Source organism: Drosophila novamexicana, unplaced genomic scaffold (assembly GCF_003285875.2).
Source record: "Drosophila novamexicana strain 15010-1031.04,08,12 unplaced genomic scaffold, DnovRS2.1 tig00000689-arrow-pilon, whole genome shotgun sequence".
In the NCBI taxonomy this organism is placed as follows: domain Eukaryota; kingdom Metazoa; phylum Arthropoda; class Insecta; order Diptera; family Drosophilidae; genus Drosophila; species Drosophila novamexicana.
Window position 1 is genome coordinate 3,222,098 of NW_020824818.1, and position 12,588 is coordinate 3,234,685.

Sequence of the window (12,588 nt, forward strand, 5' to 3'; positions counted from 1 at the left end):
ATGGAGATGTATGATGAGGATTATGCATCCGCTAATATTCGAATTTTTCTTAGAGCATCTCGGTGCTGAGTACCGGTACATTCCGAATTGTACACGAACTTGTTTTCTATTTGGAACTAGACGTTCACTCTATTGAACATTTAACTAATCTACTGTTGAAACTGACAAAAACTCCAATGGGATGCACCGATTGGCAGGAGTTCTATATGAACTAATTAAGAACTTTTTCATTGTTTGGAACAAGTGCTCAATCAGATTATTAATTCCACTTGCTAGTAAGCTTTTAAGAATGTTTTCAAGAGTCGATATTTCCATCCCTAGAATTTACGATGCGACATTTCTGTAAACAATTTGCTTCTCGGAAAAGCCAACGGCAGTTTCTCCTAGAGCAGAATCGTGCTCACTGTAAGTAAAACCGAGCATTATCATGTGTCATGTTAACAGACGAGCGAAGAGACTTCGTCAAAGCCGAGTCGAGTGACAACTCTGCTTCTCTGATTTCAAACTTCATTCCGACATTTGCGACGGTCAGCATCATTTGTGTGGAAGTCTAACATATAGTCATGAATAATTTACCAGCTAATTCGGGACATTCACGTGGACGTGGACGCGGTAATAAGCGCAATGAAGAATTGAGTCAAAGACAGGGGCCTCAGTTGGTATGTAGTGCAAAAATGGTGCATAAATTTTACTTGCTAAAAATGTAATTGTGTACATGCATGGACAAAACAGGCAGATTTCAAACCACATATGTACATATACATACATACATGTAGGTACGCTTATGAAATTACTACTGCATCCTAAGGCTTGTATGTATGTGTGTATAGTTTTTCAAGGCCATTAAGGTTTGCTTGCATTAAATTTCTGTGTGTTCATTTGATAACGGAAACGGAGAATGATATTGTACAAAATGCGAAAATAAGAGAAACTATTTATCAGAAAGGTTTGCAAAGAGATTCAAAGATGTTGCGAAAAAGACGCTTGCGAGCAATGGTCGATATGGAAAAGTAACGGCAATTCTTTGTTCTCATTACGCATGTATTCACGCTTTAATTGCACATGCGTGCGCTGCCCACAATGTAAACGATTTCGTAGTTTGAAAGAAAAGCGTGCGACTACCTTAAAAGAAATAAATTTGAAGACTGGATAAGTACAGTTGTTGGGTGTACTGAAGTTCAAATACCCTTGAAACAGTTGACAGCTTATAATATTCTTATATATTTGCACATTTTTTAATATGTGAGCTCTAATTCACTTTAGGGTCAACCTGCGCAAACGTCTGCCCCGCGGCAGCCGCCAGTTCGCACTGAATCCGAATCGAGTGGCCAACAGGAGCAGACAAGAAAACCCGCAGATCTGGGGTCGGCAGAATGTGCTGAGGGTAAGATAGTATTTGATCGACAAATAGAACAGCATTTTTACAGATTTCTTCTATGTGAACAGGTGATGCCCGTGGCTCGGTTCGAGGACGCCGTGTACTTACCGACGTGGTGCATTCTCGACCTTCTGGACTAATTACTAAGGCAGGATTTACAGGCCGCAAAATAACTGTGCAAACTAATTACTATAAAGTGCAAAAGCGCCCCAACTGGACCATTTATCAGTATCGTGTAGACTTCTCTCCAGATGTCGATAACACGAGGCTGCGTCGTGGCTTACTAAGCGAGCACCGCCAGCTCTTGGGTGGCTACATATTTGACGGAACGGTTTTGTTTTGCACCACCAAGTTTAAGGAAGACACTTTGGAGTTAGTGACTGAAAGTCGGGCTGGTGAAAAAATACAGATAAAGATAAAAAGTGTCGGCACCGTTGAGGCAGCCGACAATCAACAGTTTCAAGTACTTAATCTGATCCTTCGCCGTGCCCTGGAGGGACTTCAGCTTCAATTGGTATCACGTAATTTCTTTGATCCACAAGCAAAGGTAAAACTGAGTTGGCAAAGGAGCTCTAATAGCGCTTAACAATCTTGCTTATACATATTTTCAATGCTAGGTTATCCTAGATCGCTTCCGCGTAGAGCTATGGCCCGGCTATACAACATCAATTCGTCAACACGAATCGGACATTCTGTTATGCACGGAGATTGCCCACAAGGTGATGAGAACGGATAGCTTATATCATGTTCTATCAAAGGTGATTCGCGAGAGCGACGACTACCAAGCTGCCTTCAAGCGTGAAGTAATCGGCAAGTTATTTTAAAACCAATTGGTTCTTATTGTCAAGAACTAAGCTTAAAACGATTATAACCCAAATATTTTGACACAGGCGTAATTGTATTGACGGACTACAATAATAAAACATATCGAGTAGATGATGTGGATTTTGTTTCGTCACCGTTGTCGACGTTTAATACCAAGGATGGCGACATTACTTACATAGAATACTACAAAAAAGTAAGTATGCAAAAGAGGGGAAATCTGGATTTTTGATTGATTTAAAAAATGTTTATTCATTCTAGCGCTACAATATCACAATTCGTGACTACAAACAACCGCTGCTAGTGTCTCGCCCAACAGAGAAGAATATTCGCGGCGGAGTCAGTCAACTTATTATGTTGATACCTGAATTGGCTCGCGCTACAGGCTTGACCGATGATATGCGCTCAAACTTTCAGTATGTAATTGGACACATTTATCTTGTCATTATAAATTGAATCTCAATCGTTTATTATATAGATTAATGAAAGCCATGAGCGAGCACACTAGACTGACGCCTAATCGGCGTATTGAACGTTTGCGCGTATTTAATCAGCGCCTGCAGCAGTCGAAGCTGAGCGCCGAAGTGATGAAGTCCTGGCACATTGAATTGGACACGGCTTTGGTCGAGATACCTGGACGTGTTCTGCCGCCGGAGAAAATTGTGTTTGGTAATGAAAAGCGCTACTTGTGCGATGCACGCGCGGACTGGACCTTTGAGTTTCGCAACAACTCAATGTACAAGCATGTGGACATAAAGCGTTGGTATGTCATAACACCACGTCGCAATCTCCGGGAAGCTCAGGAGTTTGTCAAACTATGTATACGGGCAGCTAATGGCATGAAAATGCATATCGCCGAGCCAAGATAGTATGTATTCAAACCACCCAACTCACCCACAACCAACTCAAATAACAGAAAACAAACATTCGCTATTGTCCAGTGATGAAATGTCAGATGATCGCAATGGCAACTATTCGCAGGCGATCGATAATGCCTTTGCAAAGGATCCACAAATCATCATGCTGGTTATGAAATCACCAAACGAGGAAAAGTAAGCACATTCAGATATTGAGCAGGGATACTTGCTAATCGTAGTCTCATTTGTGTACATATAGATATAGTTGCATCAAGAAGCGAACTTGTGTGGACCGCCCCGTGCCATCACAAGTGGTTACACTCCGTACAATTGCACCGCGTCCTGAAAAATCCGGTGGCCTAATGTCGATTGCAACAAAAGTGGTTATCCAAATGAATGCCAAGCTAATGGGCGCTCCTTGGATGATTGAGCTACCCCTGAAGGGTCTTATGACTGTCGGCTTTGATGTCTGTCACTCGTCGAAGAATAAAAATAAATCCTATGGTGCCCTGGTGGCTAGCTTGGATATGAAATTCTCCGAACGCTACTATTCATCGGTAACGGAGCATATGAAGGGCCAGGAACTCTCCGATCAAATGTCATTGAATATGACATGTGCCCTAAAGGCATATCGTGAGCATCGCGGCACTTTGCCAGAGCGCATTCTATTCTTCCGTGACGGTGTTGGCGACGGCCAGCTCTATCAAGTGGTCAATACTGAAGTTAAATTTCTCAAGGATCAACTTGATAAAATCTACAAATCAGCGGGCAGGGATGAAGGTTGTCGGATGGCTTTCATTGTGGTCGCTAAACGGATTAACACACGCTACTTTGTCAATATGCGCAATCCTGAACCGGGAACAGTTGTGGACGATATCATCACATTACCGGAACGTTACGATTTCTTTTTGGTCTCGCAGGCAGTGAAACAGGGCACGGTCTCTCCAACTAGCTACAATGTTATACACGACAACATGGGCTTAAATGCAGACAAACTACAAATGCTATCCTATAAAATGACGCATATGTACTACAATTGGTCAGGAACGTGTCGGGTGCCAGCCGTCTGCCAATATGCTCATAAGTTGGCCTTTCTTATTGCCGAGAGTATACATCGATCCCCTTCGTCTGGCTTGGAAAATCAACTATACTTTTTGTAATGCTTTCTAATACGATATATATATATAATATTATATATATATGAAACGTCATTTGTATTTAGAAAAGACACTTGCGTCTACAAATTTCAAAGTGCCTGACAGGATTTTAATTTTTGTAACACCTACTAATCGTACATATGAAATAAGCATATGTATTTCTATATAGTGGGATCAGTTGATACGTATCCAAACCCGAAGTGGTTATATAATTTGTATTCAAGTGGACGAAAATATCAAGTCGGAAAGACTTACTCACATGATTGTGCTAATTCTATAAACAATTTATTTAACGCTGACTTGCAATGTATTGATTGTGATTTATATCAATAAAAAATGATTTTGTTTCTAATTTTCATGTATATCTTTAATTTTAGCTGCTGATTGAAAGAGGTATTTGCGTTTGTGGACATTTTCAATATGTCCATTTGACTTTGGTGCGGCACAAGAAAAGCCCAATTAAACTGAACAAAGAATTCAACTATTTTAAACCACAAAGTGTAGGTTGTAAAGTTTACATCAGCGTTTTCTTTTATTATTAAAACTTTTAATTGAAGCACAATGGATGTCATTAAGCTTCCGTCTTCACAACGGTCGTTTTCTCCGACACGTACAGACCATCCAAGAACTTACGAATATCCTTGTTTTTGACAGTGGTCGACTGTTGGATGAGCGCCGCAGAGCCAGAGACAGCCTCAATGTCATTGCCCTCAACGATAAGCTCGTCCTTTTGGGCTGTTGAGTTGACAACTGTCACACCAGGAGCCATCTCCACGCGACGAATGTACTTTTCACCCAAAAAGTTACGGATTTCGATAACAGAATTCTGCTCGGACGTAACGCAGTTGATGGGGAAATGAGCGTACACAGCACGCATTTTGTACTGGAAACCGAACGTCACACCTACAATATGGAAGAATGGGTATATAAATCCAAGTCCTTCAGTTTCTATAGGGTTTTCACCTTACCCTTGATCATGTTCTCAATGTGACTGCACACGGTGCGCACGGCAGCGAGCTCCTTCTTTGTGCCGAACCATTTCTCGACTTTGAGGGTGCGTTTGTCCGACATGTACATGTCCAGAGCCAGATGCTTGAAGCTGCGCTTCAGGGTGCCTCTGGTGCCGGTTATCGTGACCACACGCGCCTTCACGGAGGCTTTAATATCCTTGGGGATCTTGACACACTGATTCGAGTTGATCGTTCGCATTTTGACGACACTGCAAAATAGTAAACAAATACCTCAATTAGCCACATTAACAGAGAATAAGGCTACAATTAAAGGTAACTCGGGGTATGTAGAATGTGTGTTATGGTTGCATTTCAAATACATTTCGCACTTGTAGCTTCTATGAGCATAAACAAAACAATTTTACTGGGTTCCGGTATGTATATTGAAATTGGTATACGGTCCATTTTTGCCGCTTTTGTGATTAAATAAATACATATACAACAAACTTATTACTATGTCACTCATATAACACACTTAGGGATTCATTAAATTCGTTCATTGTGTTGATGTTTTAATATTCATTTTGTATACAAATTATTTGGAAACTTACACACTGCAGACCGACCGGAAAGAGGCTGAAAAAAGAAAGGAAATATTTGACGTTTAGTTTAAGGTTGCCACACCGGCAAATTAATCAGGGATATTTTTGGGAATTTTATCGGTGCTGCCAACCTAATTAACTTTAGAAAACACAACGTTATCGATAGCAACAGCTGATATGTTATACTGCTGTAATATCCATGTTATAAAGTTGTTAACAGCTGCTAGTTTCAAATTTGTGCGTCACTGTAAGGTTTTTTTTAAAGCAAAATGCTTATTGATTCATTTCGTTTTATCTATTAAGCCGAACTGCTAACTGTTATAATCTACTATTATAATCAAGTCGAATTACGTCAGAATGTCCTAGAAAAAAATATTGCCGATGTTAACAACATTTTGGTAAATGTTAACTTAACAGAGGAACGAGACAAAAAATTAATGGCGGGAGCTGTATGGCGTGGGCCGATCTCTCTCTCCAACCGGCGGCAGTTTGCAAATTTTATGTGGCGAAGCGGTTTAACGGGGAACATTACAATTGTGATATTTAAATACTTTGGTTTGTGTAAATAAAGCTTACAAATATGAATAACACAGCGTCGCCACCTGATGTCCTACAGACAGCGGGCAATATGCTCGAGTGTCACGACTTTCGAGACAGGCACAAGCCGGAACTCTTAGAGGTAACAAACGATAGGGCGTTGTTTTACGGCACAAACTAATATTACTGAATAGTTAACAGGCATCAGTCAACATGGGAGAGCAACGATGAGTGGCCTCAACGATTATGATTACCAAACCCTGTCGCAACTGACCACCGGTGATACACATAACCTACAACAACTGCGAACACTAACCAAATGTGGAATACCCAATGAAGTCCTGGAGCACTTCAAGCGTAAATAGTTTGCTGTACGCCAATGATGCGATTGTTATTAATTTTCATTTTAATATAGATATCAAATGCCACTGCATAATGGGCTTGTTTCCGGAAATTGGACGCGCATGGTTGACAATAGATTCGGATATATATATATGGACATATGAGCAGGCTCGAGACGTTGCCTACTACGATGGCTTAAGCCATTTAATTTTGAGCGCTGGCTTAATCAAGCCAAAGGCAGGCGTTCTAATCAACGACGTCAAGTATCTGCTATTGTTGACAACACCCATCGAAGTGATTGTGCTGGGTGTTACATTTGAGGAGCAGAAGGATTCCAGATGCACGGCAGCGAGTAGTACCCGAATGCAGCTGTTAAACAAGCCCCTATTCGTGCTTGGAACAGATAATATATCAATTAATGTCATAGAGGGCACTAAGGATGGACGCATCTTTTTAGGCGGTCGGGATGGCTGCCTTTACGAAATTGATTATCATTCTGAGTCAAGCTGGTTTGGCAAGCGTTGTAAAAAGATAAACCATTCGCAAGGATTGGTTTCCTATATAGTACCAAGTTTTCTGAAAGTATTTTCGGTGAGTTACACAAAAGAAACCCCGCATGGAAACAAGAATTAATACTAATACTCTACACTTTTTAGGAGGTCGATCCTATTGAGAAAATTGTTATTGACAATGGTCGAAACTTGCTTTATGTACTAACTGAGAAGAGTTCTATTGAAGCATGGCACATCGGCACGAACTTTACAGGTGTGCGAAGGCTTGGAAAGATAACACAAAATGATATTGCAAGCCAAGCGGTCAGCTTGATTAAGTATGTGTGCAGACTCTTTAGAAAAGCAAAAGGATAATAATAATTATTTTCAATTTTCATTATGTAGAACTGTTGATCCATCCATATTCAAAAGCGTGAAAGCGATTTGTCCGCTCAGCACAGATAATTCAAATTTCCTGCATCTCGTTGCTGTCACGCAGTGCGGTGTGCGTCTTTATTTCTCTACGACGAGGTTAAATGTGCAACAGCAGCCGCTAAACTGTGGGACTGACAGTTTTGGTGTTCTCCATCCAAATAATGTGCTGCCAATGATGCAGGGAGATATGGAAACACCAAGAGGAATTTACCTACTGCACGTAAGGTTGCCGCCTGGCTACACACCGAATGCAACGACCAATAAACCAAAACATGTGCATGCTGCATACCACAGTGAGGGCACAATGTTGATGGTGACTACGCAGCAACAGGAGCAGGATTTACTATGGTCAGTTAGCTCTGCCCCGTTTACAAACTTTACTTACCTCGTAGAGTCGACGGCATTAGAAGGTCTTGATGGCATCGTTTGGAGCGTGGCAGAAGTGAAAGATCCAATAATGGACAACACAACTTCACTGCTATACAATGCACGAACACCGCGTAGAATCGTCTTGCTAACCAATCAAGGCACCCACATAGTGGAGCTACTCAAGGCCGCTCATATACTGCAGCAATTGCTGCTGGCGTGCAAGGGTCCCCATCACGAGGCAGTGAAAATGTTCTTTCAAACGCAGAATGAACGAGAGGCCTGTGTTACTGCACTCTTATTGGCCACCTCGGAGCAGTTACGTGGCAGTGACATTGCCTTATGGGCCACCCAAGCATTTATGCTGTACGGTGGAGAACCGTGCTATCAACATTTTATGAACTCAACCAACCGTAACTTGCATAATAGTACCATGGGCACAAACACTCTCATGCCGGGCAGAGAGCGAATGCCGCCAATGTATATGTCGACACCCATGCCGAATAGCTCAAACATCGGCGTAATGAGTGGCCAATACAATCAGCCAATTAGTCCTAGTAAGTGCCTCGCATAAAGACAATCAAAATACAGTTATTAGTTTGTATCTTCGAAATTTCCAATTCCAGTTTCGGCTACACAATCCGCCCAACAACAGCAGCAGCACTCGATGCCGAGTAATGAGAATTCTCCCATTTTATATTCTGCAAAACATGATGGCCTCTTTTTGTATGTGTCTCGCATGTTGCGCTCCGTTTGGCAATCGCATTGTGTCGACGAGAATTTGTGTTCAAAATTAACAATTAACGATTGCACTATGCTACTGTCCGAATTACGTTCGTTGCGCTGCTTTTTGGACAAACACTCGGTGCACGATATTTCTGGTAAGCCAAATTTCTGAATCTTCTCTTTATAGGCTTCTGATCAAAAGTTGTTCTAATTTTTAGCCACAAGACGACTGCCGTATGAGAGTCATTTGGGTAGACCGAGTCCTATGATGATGAGCAACGCGCAAATGCCACTAAACGAACATCGCAACCTTACAGAGCAGGCACAGATCGAGGAAAAGCGTTCGCTATCCGCCTTGAATCAGTTTATTAGTAAGTTCTGTCAACTCCACCATATTAAACCATGTTAATATTATTTATAATTGTTCACAGAACATGCCTGTGAGGTAATGTCGCTGTGGAGCATCTTAATTGATCATCAATTTCAGTTGCTTTGCCAGCAATTGTCGCCCGAACATCAGAAAATGTTGAGATGTTGCACATTTCGAGATCTGTTGATTGCGCGCTCTGAAGTGTGTGCTTTTCTGATCATTGCGCTTATCAATTTATATCTCAAAGATAAAGCGGATGTGACAGAAGTGTCCGATAACTTGCGGCAACTATGCCCGAATCTCTACAGACACGAGGATGAAGTGACTTATAAGGCCACCGAAATACTAATGAGCGCCAAGAACTGTAAATCAGCAGCGGAAAAGCAACAAAAACTATCTACAACCTTGCAAATGTGTTTAGATGCAGCTCCAACATTGCCGTTGCATAGTATTTGTCAACAATTCATTTCGGTAGATTTTTACGAGGGTGTTGTTGAGTTATCTGCCACGTGTGCATCTAAAATGGATCCCGAAGAAATTGGTATACATTATTACAATAACAATGAGCCTGCTGAAGATCGGGAGGGTTACACATGCTTTGTCACACGGTAAATATATGGGTCCTAACCAAAAGTGACTGCAACTTCAAGATGAACAATTTTTCTTGCAGTATGAACTACTACAAAGAGGTGCAACTCATGCTGGACTATGCCTATCACACAGTTCGTAACAGTAAAACCGATCGGGACCAGAGTCGTCTCTTTCAACTAAATTGCGAAGCAACTCAGGATCATCACGATATGGAGAACAAATCAAAGCAGATTATTAAAAAGATCACGACCCAAGCACTTCGAATGAAAGATCCACTAATACATGTTACGATCTATGAATGGTTGTTGTCCCACGAGATGAACAGTGAATTATTGGAACTGGTTGAGCCATCGTTGGGCGAGTTCTTGCGGCGCAGTGTTAGCCGCAATCCAGAGAATGTGAAATTAATTGACTTACTTTGGAAGTATTATGAGAAGAACGGACATCATCATCAGGCAGCCCAGATTCTCGATAATTTGGCAATGACGCGAAGCGAAAACATATCTCTGGATGTGCGCATTGACTATTTGGTGCGCGCGGTTATGTGTATGCGCAATGAGACAGTTGGCTCGTCCGTCACCAATGGTATATTTTTAAAGGAGTTGGAGGATAAGGTCAGCATGCCCTACTTATACACCGTGAACTTTTTTGTCTGACTACTTTTTACTTGAATTTACAGTTGGAAATTGCGCGCGTACAAAAAGCAGTGCTTGGTGCAATGAGTTCGATTGTCAACACAAATCCAGCAGCCAGGCAGGCCATAAAGGATTTAAATATTGCGCTATATGATATTACACAATTGTATCAAAACTTCGCCGATCCATTTGACCTCTGGGAATGCCAACTGTCGATACTTAATTGCTCCAATCACAATGATCCCTTGTTAATTGAGTCCGTTTGGGGCAATATTATCAACAGCGCCGTTGATGGCCCTGGCTCGGCACAAGAGCGTAGCATAAAACTATTTACAAAAATTGAACTATTAGTGCGAGAGTTTGGCGAATCCGGGCCGTGTTTTCCATTTGCTTTCCTCATAAGAGAGCTGGAGATAAAGGCCTGTCAACTACAGTTGCCGGAGGGAACAGTGCCAGAAAAGTTGTTTGCCATGAAGCTAGACATTGAGCTGCTTTTAGAATATTACTCCAGGTAAGTGTTTACATTCGTTTAATTCCTGTCTACAGTTTAATCTTTAATGTTTATTTATTTTCCTTAGAATGATCTCGATGAATGAGCGCATTTGGGCGAACGAGGGCAACGAGTGGCACTTAATCCAGTCGGCTATACGCGTCGTTACGCTTCTGGCTGATAATTCTCAAGCTATTTGGTACCGTTCCAAGTAAGTATTTCTGTTTTAATATCTCCCAGCATACAAATATTATAATTATTGTTTCCATTAGGCGACGAATATTGGGGAAGGCACAAGATATAGTTGCGGCATGTTTAAATATCTGCTATCAGAAACCGGACACCAACCGTCTACAGCACTCTCTCAAGGAGCTCCAATGCCGTTTACAACGGCTATTAGGTTAATGCCTCTGGCTGGCGTATATTGTAGTTATTTTCAAATGGTATATTTTATAGATCAAAACAATGGTATAGCTGTTAAGTTTGACTGAGGTATAAAAGATGTACGTGTTATTTAATTGAATATTTCATGTCTTACAAACTGAGCAACTCATACTCAACTCGCATACACTATGTTGTGTCCATCATCTTTAGATGGGCTTCTGTCAGTATGCATTTTGTCATGTGGCAGGAGCAGGGCATTGGATGCTCTTCAACATTGGGATCAAGCAGCTCTACTTCCAAGTTGTATTTCCGCGCATCATTTGCGCTGCGTTTCATTAAAATTTGAAAAGCCACCGGAGATTTCTCTTCTAAAGTTTCACAATTGTCTTCTGGGAGTACTACAACGCACTGTTTCCAATGGGTTTCCGGCGCGAGGGGAGATGTGCTCAGTGCTACAGTTTCCTCACCAGGAAAGCGTACTTCAAACCATATACAGAAACCTTGATGCTTACCCGCAATTTGTGTGGCGACGACTTCCTTAAAACATATCTCATCCAGATCTTTGGCATTGACATCAAGCAAGCTCATCCAATGGAACACGATGCCTTCGTGTAGTAAATCGTTGGATTTTAGTTGGATAATTTCCGGTCTTGTTGATTTTTGTGAACGCAATTTACTGGCAAAGCGCTCCATATTTACTCCGTCAACATTTTGCCAGTAATCAAATAGAGTTGGCACAGAGCATGGCGCCACAAAAATGGTGCACTCACTGGGGAACATAAGTCCATCCGGCTTTAAAAAATGATCTCTAGCAAAGAGCACAGAGTCCAACATGCCTTCATGGAGTAGGTAGAATCCCATCCACTCAGATACAATAATATCCACTTTCTCCGCTGTAGCCGGGAGCACGAATTCCTCTATTTGGGAATGTATTACCTTAACAACGCTGGTAAGTCCATTTTCGTCAATCAGATCCAGTGCTACTTTTGTGGCCAGATTTGAGGCTTCCACAGCATAGACTAACTTGGCACCGGCTTGTGCGCAGAACGCGGAAAGTATACCGGTACCGGCGCCAACATCCAGCACAATTTTATCCTTAAACAGTTCCTTGTTTTTCAGAATGGCATTATAGTACGCTTCTTGTCGTGGTCGATCTCTCAGCATGAGCTCGTGCACCTGCAAATATATAAATAAGAATGCTTTTATAAATTATCAGAATTACGTAGCGCACCAACTGATTACCTCTAAATTTTCATATTCGGTAAAATAGTTATTCATTATAACAGTATTTATTTAGTTTTAATAAATTAAAATACACAAAAACACTCAAAGTGAATTCTTTTTAGGTTAAATGTAATGCTTGACACTGCTGTTATTTAACAGAGCCGCGAAAACAATAACACGTACAGAGCTGTTAATTACAGAAACAAACATTTATATTTAACTTGCAGTTTT

The 12,588-nt window shown here is 41.3% G+C and overlaps 4 protein-coding genes across 4 annotated transcripts; 2 read left to right on the forward strand and 2 right to left on the reverse strand.

The window, feature by feature from the left end:
* Positions 1 to 452: 452 nt before the first annotated feature.
* On the forward strand, positions 453 to 4,629 carry LOC115763143 (protein aubergine). The gene is made up of 9 exons (XM_030705593.1): positions 453 to 659; positions 1,264 to 1,384; positions 1,447 to 1,925; positions 1,996 to 2,188; positions 2,269 to 2,396; positions 2,462 to 2,616; positions 2,679 to 3,068; positions 3,142 to 3,252; positions 3,317 to 4,629. Exons 1-9 carry the CDS (start codon positions 564 to 566, stop codon positions 4,215 to 4,217), a joined length of 2,574 nt encoding a protein of 857 aa, XP_030561453.1. The 5' UTR covers positions 453 to 563; the 3' UTR covers positions 4,218 to 4,629.
* An 86-nt stretch (positions 4,630 to 4,715) lies between these two features.
* Positions 4,716 to 5,847, reverse strand: LOC115763147 (60S ribosomal protein L9). The gene is made up of 3 exons (XM_030705597.1): positions 5,776 to 5,847; positions 5,183 to 5,433; positions 4,716 to 5,117 (listed from the first exon to the last, which is right to left on the reverse strand). Exons 2-3 carry the CDS (start codon positions 5,421 to 5,423, stop codon positions 4,786 to 4,788), a joined length of 573 nt encoding a protein of 190 aa, XP_030561457.1. The 5' UTR covers positions 5,424 to 5,433; positions 5,776 to 5,847; the 3' UTR covers positions 4,716 to 4,785.
* Positions 5,848 to 6,052: 205 nt separating this feature from the next.
* LOC115763142 (nuclear pore complex protein Nup154) lies at positions 6,053 to 11,169 on the forward strand. Its single transcript, XM_030705592.1, has 12 exons — positions 6,053 to 6,445; positions 6,498 to 6,660; positions 6,719 to 7,236; positions 7,302 to 7,474; positions 7,542 to 8,494; positions 8,564 to 8,818; positions 8,882 to 9,034; positions 9,095 to 9,641; positions 9,704 to 10,238; positions 10,304 to 10,770; positions 10,838 to 10,960; positions 11,022 to 11,169. The coding sequence occupies exons 1-12, from the start codon at positions 6,347 to 6,349 to the stop codon at positions 11,152 to 11,154; spliced, it is 4,119 nt and encodes a 1,372-aa protein (XP_030561452.1). The 5' UTR covers positions 6,053 to 6,346; the 3' UTR covers positions 11,155 to 11,169.
* Positions 11,170 to 11,297: 128 nt separating this feature from the next.
* On the reverse strand, positions 11,298 to 12,480 carry LOC115763146 (probable protein arginine N-methyltransferase 6.1). Its single transcript, XM_030705596.1, has 2 exons — positions 12,376 to 12,480; positions 11,298 to 12,309 (listed from the first exon to the last, which is right to left on the reverse strand). Exons 1-2 carry the CDS (start codon positions 12,409 to 12,411, stop codon positions 11,320 to 11,322), a joined length of 1,026 nt encoding a protein of 341 aa, XP_030561456.1. The 5' UTR covers positions 12,412 to 12,480; the 3' UTR covers positions 11,298 to 11,319.
* Between the last annotated feature and the right edge of the window lie 108 nt (positions 12,481 to 12,588).

What these genes read in the sequence shown, in the direction of transcription:
- LOC115763143 (XM_030705593.1), top strand. Translation starts at nt 564, where the DNA reads ATGAATAATTTACCAGCTAATTCGGGACATTCACGTGGACGTGGACGC. An exon ending in CTTCAAGCGTGAAGTAATCG is followed by an intron (nt 2,189 to 2,268) that starts GCAAGTTATTTT and finishes ATTTTGACACAG; the next exon opens with GCGTAATTGTATTGACGGAC. An exon ending in ACATAGAATACTACAAAAAA is followed by an intron (nt 2,397 to 2,461) that starts GTAAGTATGCAA and finishes TATTCATTCTAG; the next exon opens with CGCTACAATATCACAATTCG.
- LOC115763147 (XM_030705597.1), bottom strand. Translation starts at nt 5,423, where the DNA reads ATGCGAACGATCAACTCGAATCAGTGTGTCAAGATCCCCAAGGATATT. An exon ending in CATTGAGAACATGATCAAGG is followed by an intron (nt 5,118 to 5,182) that starts GTAAGGTGAAAA and finishes TCCATATTGTAG; the next exon opens with GTGTGACGTTCGGTTTCCAG.
- LOC115763142 (XM_030705592.1), top strand. Translation starts at nt 6,347, where the DNA reads ATGAATAACACAGCGTCGCCACCTGATGTCCTACAGACAGCGGGCAAT. An exon ending in CAATCAGCCAATTAGTCCTA is followed by an intron (nt 8,495 to 8,563) that starts GTAAGTGCCTCG and finishes TTCCAATTCCAG; the next exon opens with TTTCGGCTACACAATCCGCC. An exon ending in CTCGGTGCACGATATTTCTG is followed by an intron (nt 8,819 to 8,881) that starts GTAAGCCAAATT and finishes TCTAATTTTTAG; the next exon opens with CCACAAGACGACTGCCGTAT.
- LOC115763146 (XM_030705596.1), bottom strand. Translation starts at nt 12,411, where the DNA reads ATGAATAACTATTTTACCGAATATGAAAATTTAGAG. An exon ending in CCGAATATGAAAATTTAGAG is followed by an intron (nt 12,310 to 12,375) that starts GTAATCAGTTGG and finishes ATATATTTGCAG; the next exon opens with GTGCACGAGCTCATGCTGAG.